This window comes from Amphiprion ocellaris, chromosome 12, assembly GCF_022539595.1.
Source record: "Amphiprion ocellaris isolate individual 3 ecotype Okinawa chromosome 12, ASM2253959v1, whole genome shotgun sequence".
NCBI classification, from domain to species: domain Eukaryota; kingdom Metazoa; phylum Chordata; class Actinopteri; family Pomacentridae; genus Amphiprion; species Amphiprion ocellaris.
Window position 1 is genome coordinate 32980105 of NC_072777.1, and position 8835 is coordinate 32988939.

The following is an 8835-nucleotide window of genomic DNA, read 5'->3' on the forward strand; positions in this document are numbered from 1 at the left end:
TCTTCTTTTTGTTTTATAAGTGACTGAAAACTTATTTTCATACACAATTACATTTTAGTTCCTAATATGTTTACAGGCCTTTTATGTGTCAAGAAGGAAAAAAATATTTAGAGACGTTGTGTTTGAATACGAGAATGTGACAGAAAGTGAAAGCACAAGAGAGAAACAGGCTGTTTAATTCCAATTAAATCTAAATTATCTTATGCAAAGTCTGCTAATAAATAACTACATTTAGAAATATGTGGAATAAGTGCAGATAAATATGGTCCACACGTGGCCACATGTTGCAATATGCTGCACAAAAAAAAAACAAAATTGTGTTGTGATGAAATGTTGGATTACACACTCGATGCACGTGCGTGCAAGCTTACACACACACACACACACACACACACACACACACACACACACACACACACACACACACACACACACACACACACACACACACACACACAGCCAGACACCCCCATTGTAGTTCTCCTCTCTCGCAGTAAAGTCCTGTGAAGCTGTAAAAGGCGCATTTGGAATATTAACTCTGCCGTAAAATATTAACTCTGGCGTTAAAACAACTCTTATTAACCTGCAATTACTCAGATTGAGTCTGTGAGGATGTTTCAAAACGAACCACAGTGTTTTTCTTGTTTGTGCACAAGTCTTATCACATGGTCAATTTATTTCACAAATCACTTTTTGCTGGTAATTATCTGTCTTGCGTTGCGCGTTTTCCAAACTCCAGAAACAACATAAAGGACATTAACTGAATTTATTTCCCTCAAAATCGGGTTTGATTTGCCTTGGAAATCAGATTTTATAATTATGATAAAGAATAAATTACATAAGCAAGGGGTTAGATAGAAGGTGTGAAAAGAATTCAGCTCACCTTGTATTGTCTCCCTGTGTGTCAACGAAAAGTGCTGCGGGTTCACCTGCTTGCGGCGGGACATTGCCCCGGCATTTACTCTGGCATCGCCCGGTGAACGGCACTTGGAGTCGGCTTGGACCGTGGTGTCGGTCCTCTCTGGATCGCAGGTGACCAACTTTTCCTTCCTCTTCTCTTTCTAATCCCTCTTCTCTTCACAGTCTGTGCAGCTGCAACTTTTTTGATGCGCGTTTGGAACGAGGTGACCAGTCGGACGGGAGCGCAACAAGGATGGAAGAGCAGTTTGTCCACAATGTCCTGCAGCGTCCTCGGAGGAAGCAACACCTGGATTAAGGAAGCCAAAGTGTAGTTTTTTTTTAAGGAAGCAGTTTGGCTACAAGCGGCCGAGGAGCTGATATGTGCGCATGTAAGTAATATTATTTTTTCAGTAATGAGCTTTTGCAGATAAAAAATCCTGGACTGCCCACCTCTGCAGCGACCGCGGTGACAGATGAAGTACGGAGCGCTCCAGCCGGTGATGGATGTTTGGCTCCTCTTTAGCTCCTCTTTTTTTTTTTTTTTAAAAAAAAAAAACCTTTTTCTTATTTTTAATGATGTAATTATATCATCTGGGGGTCAAATGGCAGCTGTTTACTTCAGGATTCCCTACAGTCCTTCCATTTCAGCAGTGGTGCGCTAAAATGACCCTTTGGCACTGACTCCTCCTGCGCGTTTTGGCATCGGTGCACGGAACGGCAACTCTTGGCTCTGGTGGCAGTAGCCTCGTTGATTGAGAGAGAGAGAGAGAGAGAGAGAGAGAGAGAGAGAGAGAGAGAGAGAGAGAGAGAGAGAGAGAGAGAGAGAGAGAGAGAGAGAGAGAGAGAGAGAGAGAGAGAGAGAGAGAGAGCAGACGGGCAGACAAGACACCTCCTCCTCTTTTTTTCTTCCAACAAGCAGAGGTCCAATGTTTCCCAGTTTCCTTCATTGTCGAGGCTACTCCTTGTTGACTCACACGATGAAAGATGCTCTGTTTGGACCAATTGTGTGTGTGTGTGTGTGTGTGTGTGTGTGTGTGTGTGTGTGTGTGTGTGTGTGGTTGGGGTTTGCCTCCGTGGAGTGGGAAAGGATTCAAGTTCAAGTACGTCCATGGCGGGTCAGACACCACAGACATGTGAACGCGGCGGACGACATGAGGGACACTGGGGGCAACTAGCAGCAGATCCCCGGAGCTCAGCAAAGAGCTCCACGCAGAATAAAGTAATTATCACTCATCTGTGGCTACTTACTTCAAACATAAGGTCACACTGTCTGGCTTTAGGAGCAGTGTCAAGTTAACAACCAAAACTCACATTCTCACCTTTTGTGGCCCAAAACCATCATGTTTCCCAAAACAGTCTGATCATTTTCTCTTTTCTACACTTCTTTCCTTTCACGCAATTCCATAAGAAATTCACTAAGTTCCCAAGGAGGAATCATCTTTTAAAATTTGGACACCCAGATCACATACAGGTCAAATTTGATTCAAAGGTCACTTTTAATTTAGACAATTTTCTGACATTCAAGGCTGCAGAAATGCTCCAATAATGCAGCTGCACAATATCAGTATTACTGTAAGGCTCACATATTTCCACACATTGAACCAGAGGGGGACAAACAGCAGGCTGCAGCTTTGTTGTTGGGATAATTTAAACATGTTGTGAGGCAACAGTACCCTCTGTTGGCACAGTCAGGAGACATTACAAACCTGTTTAGCGGCTGTGATACCTTAACACAGCATTACTTTACTTTTTATTCTTATTTTTAGAATGAAGCCTCCTTAATTTTCCATTTACACAATTCAGAGTCTGAGAGAGTCCTTGAAGAGCAGATCAGGTTCACTCAGAGCCAATTAATGGCACTAATGGGCAATCATTCTGCACATACTTCACTGTGTTCATTTAGATTGGTGTATGCACAGATGAGTGCTTTGTGTGGTGCGGCTAGAACGCTCTCAAGTCCCTTTCTCTTTTTTACCTTATCGCACAATTCAAACTTGTGTGGCGCCGTAATTTGGTTGAAATACATTGTTGAGTAAAAATAAAAGCCTCATACGGCCGTTTAAAGTTGACACTATTTCCTGGCGGATCAGCAGAGAAGTGTGCAGCCATAGCAATACATTTTACAGCCCGCCATTAATAAAACATGGTGGGCAATTTTAAGAGCATTAGAAGTTTGATTGCTTCAGGGCAGGCCTAGGGGACTTTCAGGACAGTAATTATTTATATAAATGAAATGTCATCTCAGCTCTGGCTCAAGTAGACATAACCTCAGCAGATGCCACATGGAAACACTACAGCACAACAGCTATCTTTCACAGATAGGCCAAGCATGTTGTCGAGCATATTGCTTTGACTGGAGCGCATAAATTCGGGATATGATATTACATGAAATGTCTTCTTCTTCGCGCCGGGCCAAGAGAGCAGCAGCAGCAGCGTTCGTGGACATATTGAATGCTGAAGGAAAAAACATTATCCTGAGTTCACACACTTTCTCTCTTGCCATCGCTGCTGCCTGCAAGCAGCTCCTTGATCCTCACCCATGGGTTTCTCAATAATACATCAATGTCTCCATTATAGCTTGTATCTGCAGGGCTGCGGGCAAAGGCAGTTTAAGCTGGGTTGCACAGGGCCAACTTACCACAAATACCCCATGCTTGTGGACACAGGAAAGGTTTTAAGTCCAAAGTGTTGCCTGTGAGGAGACATGCATCTCTGGTGGTTAAGTGCCATCAGTGAAGGGGAGATATGTGAACACACCGCAGGGCGATATCTGCACAAGAGACGAGGAAATGAAAAGTTTTGTCCAAGTAACAGGACGCATTAGGATGACATTCAACCTCTTTTCTGTATTTTACCACATTTTAAGGAGATTCCAGACACTTATAATTTATGCTAAAACACAAAAAAACGAGCCCGGAGACAATGTTAGATGTTAAAACTCTTGCACATGAGTGGACAAAAGTACAAGCAGCTTTGATTCTGGGTCACATCCTTCATTACATCCTTTTTATCTTCCATTTTTCATCTCCCTCCCATCTGTTTACTCTCCAAAGAATACAAAAAAAATGGCATTAATACAAGTATCTTAAAATAGACCAACACGCTCGGCGCATAATACACTTTTTTAAGAACAATAAGAGGATTTGGTGTTGTTGAGGTGAAACCTTTTAAAAGAAGCCAGTCTGATGTGTTGAACCACAGTGTGACAGGGCTGACACAAACAATGAAAGGTCCACTCCAGGAGAGCTCATGGTAATATGAATATTGCTCTGGGATTTGCTTATAGTCCGCGCTTCATTATGCAATGTTTAATATTAATAAAGAAAGTATAAGTATATATTATTCATAAGCTGATTTACTGTGGTCGGTGTGAGTGTGTGTGCGTGTGGATTTGAGTGACAGATTGAGATGCTCCTTTGCTACAGGCAATACAACCAGACAAGGCTCTTACTTTTCTACAGGACACATCCTGACAATTTCTCCCACAGTTAAGAGGATTTGTCCGAGCAGGGGTGAATATATAATGCATGCAGATTCCAAATTTTAATTTGGACGGAGTAAATGATTCAATGCTGGCTTTTCTCAGAAGGGGAAGGAAGAGGGCACGAGACGTTGCTCTGCTCTTACTCTGTCATGGGTAAAGTCAAAACAGATGACGGTGACTTTCATTTTTTGGTCATCTCAAACCACGAAAGAAAAAATTAGCTTTCTACTACAACCAATAATCTTATCCACCATGATGTCCCCTATTCATAATTAATAATTACTGCTGCCTTGTTCTGCAGAGGTTCCTCGGGAGATCTTCTGCATGTCCATAAAGGGTGGTAATAATTTTGACTGGATAGGTGGAAGAAATGCAGTTTATTCTTATTTTAGTTGTCTGAACCCTCCTGTTGTCCTCATTTACGGGCACCAGAAACATTGTGTCCTTGTCTGAAAAAAAATCAAAAATTCTGCAAAAAAATTCTAGTAAATATTTTCAAAAAATGAGTAAAATTCTTCCAAAAAAAATCCTAAAAATATCTAAAGTGATTACATATATATCAGTAAAACGTCTAATATTCTCTTAAGAACATTCACATAAAAATCAACCAAAATCCAGCAAATTTCGCTGGATTTTGGTTGATTTTTATGTGAATGTTCTTAAGAAACATTTTTAACATTTCTTTTTTCCACCAAAAAATGTTCAAAGATTTCCGAAAAATGTTGAAAATGTGGACATCAGAAGTTTTACTGTGAAAATATAGATTTTTTCCACATTTTCAAACTTTAAAATGGGTCAATTTTGACCCGCAGGACGACACGAGGGTTAAAGTTGAATTAAATATCACAAATAACTGCAACATGTCACCTGGAATTCCTTCTGTGTTACACACTAAAACACTGGATCAAAATTTACCCATTTTGGGTCAAAATCACACCAATGCAATACAAGATAACCCTTATTTACCAACAACCCCAAGACAACTGGACTCAGCATAAATGTCATTAATGTTGGATTATTTACCCAAACTAAAAAATGGCCTAAAACATTGCATGGTCGTCTTACTCTACTCAGCCATTATCACATTATGTTGTTATGATAATAACGTGTATCTTTTGTCATTTTTAATGCCATATGCACTGTTGTTTTCTATTAAATTCTAAGCCTGTTTTTGTTTCTTTATAGTTGAATTAGTTTTCGTATAATCCAACAGGAGTATGAAAAATAATGCTAAAACTGAGTCAAAACAACTCATTTTCTTGTAACTGAACAGCATATCTGTGTTTTCTGCCAATAGGTAAAGTAAAGCAGTTATGGTTCTGCATATTCTGACCCAAACAGGGTAAATTTTGAAGAAGTGGGATTTAGAATGTGTCAAATGCATACTAAAAATAAGGTATTGCTTTACTCTTTGTCTCATTCACTCCAGCAGCATTAACTATGGGCCTCGGAATGATTAAAAAGTCGAATTTCTTCAGTTCATTTAGATTTTTTAATAGCAGTTTATAGTCTATAACCATCGTGATGAACTCTGCCCTTTTCTGTTTGATGTTCTTTTGTCTACCTGCTGTATATTTCAGGTTGACCTGTAAGTTTCCAGCTTATAGTGGTGGCTTCTGTGCAGACAGCTAGGCAATCATGCAGTGCTGCTGCTTTAGTTTCACATTAGTTTGTTACCTCTTTGCATCTCACAACACTCTACCTCCACTCTTGTGTGTATCCCATACTTCAGATTCTACCGAACCTCACACTCCACAAGTTTTAACTGTTTTCCATTGGCTTAATAAATGACTTTGTCTGACTGTTGTAAGCAGTATATCTCCCTCCTTTGCCACAGTTATGCAAGACAGTTTGTGACACCATTAAAAGAAAAAAAGGGAAATTGCTTCTATTTATGTTTCCACTTCTGACTTTAAAAGCCCGTTACTGCTTTTTCAACAAATATATAGTGAACCTTTTTCAAATATACAATAAAAAACTTGTATTTTTTGTCTATTTCTGATGCCCCCTGAGTGCTACTGTGCATATATATCACTCTCTAATCTCATTTAGTCGTGATTTCACTGCATTCCACAAATAAATCTACACCACCACATAATAGGGTAGCAGTTAGAGTCTATATTTAGGGGCAAATAGCTCAAACCAGTTGAGTGCATGATCATTACAGATTTGCAGTAGAAACTCACTGTCTGATATTCAAGATATTGCAAATACAGATGGTGTTTGTGTTTGTTCGCGCACTTATTATTTGCACAACCTTATTCAGCAGAATGCTTTTCCAGTGAGTCACCTGGTCAAATCACACGCGGTCAAAAACCCAATCCTGGCTGCCCAAGACCACCAGTAATTCTTTGTCTCCCTCTAGTGGATATTATTGGAAACAACACACTTTTATCGTCGTGAAAATCTAAATTCTTAAAATCATATAAAAGGTTTCATCCACCGCAGAAATTACAATTCAAGCATTGAGCAAAAAGAAACGTGTTGTTTTTCTTTCAATAATGCAGTAATTTAGTAATATATGGGAGAAAAAAAGCACATTTACATACAACACATATGCCAGATGTTTTAGGGGAACATTTGTCTAACTTTCCAGATGTGTGTTGATTTGTTGTTGTTTATTAAACTGAAGATTTTCAGTACAGAGTTCAGCTGTAGGAGAAAATGTGAAAACTTAGGTGGCAATTAATCAAATTTTGGTGTGTAGATTTAGGGAAAAAATGAAATTAGTCAGATATTCAAGACTGTTGTTGGGATTATCCTAGTAACAGATATTATTTTTAAGGTGAAAAGAGTAGACAGATTAGCAGCTTCAAAAAAGTGACATCTGTCCAAATCTTTTGAGATATTTTACACTAAAAGAACAGGCCAAATTGTGATTTATATAGTGCATTCAAAACAGCTGTTGAGCCAAAGTCACATCTGGTAGGGAAATATAATTAGCATTACTAATTTATTTAACAAGCTTATATAGTAAGGTGAAGTCCCTATAGTAATAAATTACCTGAGCAATCTAAATATTATTCAATTCAATTTTATTTATATAGCGCCAATTACAGTCAAATTGTCTCGAGACGCTTTACAGAACCCATATGCCTGACCCCCAGAGCAAGCCAAAAGGCGACAGTGGCAAGGAAAACACCCTTTTAACAGGGAAAAAAACCTCGAGCAGAACCCGGCTCTAATGTGGGGTGACCCATCTGCTGCTGGCTGGGCGGGTTGAGAAGGACAGAAGAGGTAGAGAGGTAGAGATAGAGGGATAGAGGTAGAGAGGTAGAGATAGAGGGGTAGAGATAGAGGGATAGAGGTAGAGAGGTAGAGATAGAGGGGTAGAGATAGAGGGATACAGATAGAGGTAGAGGGGAAGAGGTAGAGGGATAGAGATGGAGGGGTAGAGACAGAGATAGAGGGATACAGATAGAGGGATAGAGGTAGAGGGGTAGAGATAGAGGTGTAGAGGTAGAGATAGAGAGGTGGGGGGTGGGACACAAGGACCATAAAACACAGTTTAATACATGCATGATAAGACATGATACATACAAAGTACAACTAACATGGAAACTGATTATAGGTTACTGCTATGGTGTACAGCTCTGGCTTTAAATATACTACATATATAGCTGGTGGTAAATTCAAAAATATGTAGATGAGCAAATCAAGTATAGTAAGGGCAATGCAGAGTAGATTGGTGGAAATGGGCAGCTGGAAGCAGTGGGCTGGAGGAAGGTCAGCAGCAGCATCCCACAGTGGACATGATGGAGACTAGGACAGTTGGTGGGAGAACAACCACACATCTGAAGCATCCAGCTCTGGGACCAGGGACACTCGGAGAAAGGACACAGAAAGAAACAGAGTGAATGTAATGCAATAATGGTATATATAGTAAATACATAGGTAGTTAGAGAAGGGCTCAGTGCATCAAGAGAGGTTCCCCAGCAGCCTAGGCCTATAGCAGCATAACTTGGGGCAGACTAAAGGGACGTCAAGAAGGGAAGTCATTTGTGCAAATGAAAACACCAGCTCACCCCGTCAGGGTCACCCAGTCAGTCCTATCTATAAGCTTTGTCAAACAGGAAGCTTTTAAGCCTGGTCTTAAAAATAGAGAGGTTGTCCAGGAGGCAGACACCCTCTCAGCCCTCAGCTAGGGCACTCTAAATTATGCAAATATCTTTTACTGAATACTATTAAGAGCCTGCAATATTATATATAATACAAATTAAGCTAGCTAAACTAGATGTTAAGGTTAAGAACCTGAAATAATTAAAGTTAAGCCCTACAAATTTATACATGAAAAACACGACAAATATTGCCAATGAAAGAGCGTGTTGAACATAATTAGGCGAAAAATACTTCTGTATTACTTTTAAAACGGGTAAGAGTGTTTATAAATTTGCAATATTACACTTACGAGGGTATTTTTATGTCAAATTTGTGTAAAACTAAATGTACCT

The 8835-nt window shown here is 39.7% G+C and overlaps 1 protein-coding gene across 3 annotated transcripts in view; it reads right to left on the reverse strand.

Annotated features, from left to right (window-relative positions):
* The window catches only part of bcl11bb (BCL11 transcription factor B b), a 29251-nt gene extending 27614 nt beyond the window's left edge, over positions 1-1637 (reverse strand). The window contains exons 1-2 of one of the 3 annotated variants that reach the window (XM_023262705.3): positions 1351-1636; positions 884-1207 (exon numbers count right to left, since the gene is read on the reverse strand). In XM_023262705.3, the coding sequence (XP_023118473.1) occupies positions 884-947 (64 nt within the window). In that variant the 5' untranslated portion in view covers positions 948-1207; positions 1351-1636. Of the gene's footprint in view, positions 1-883 lie in introns of all 3 variants that reach the window. The other 2 variants (XM_023262706.3, XM_055015879.1) reach the window with 2 other exon arrangements.
* Between the last annotated feature and the right edge of the window lie 7198 nt (positions 1638-8835).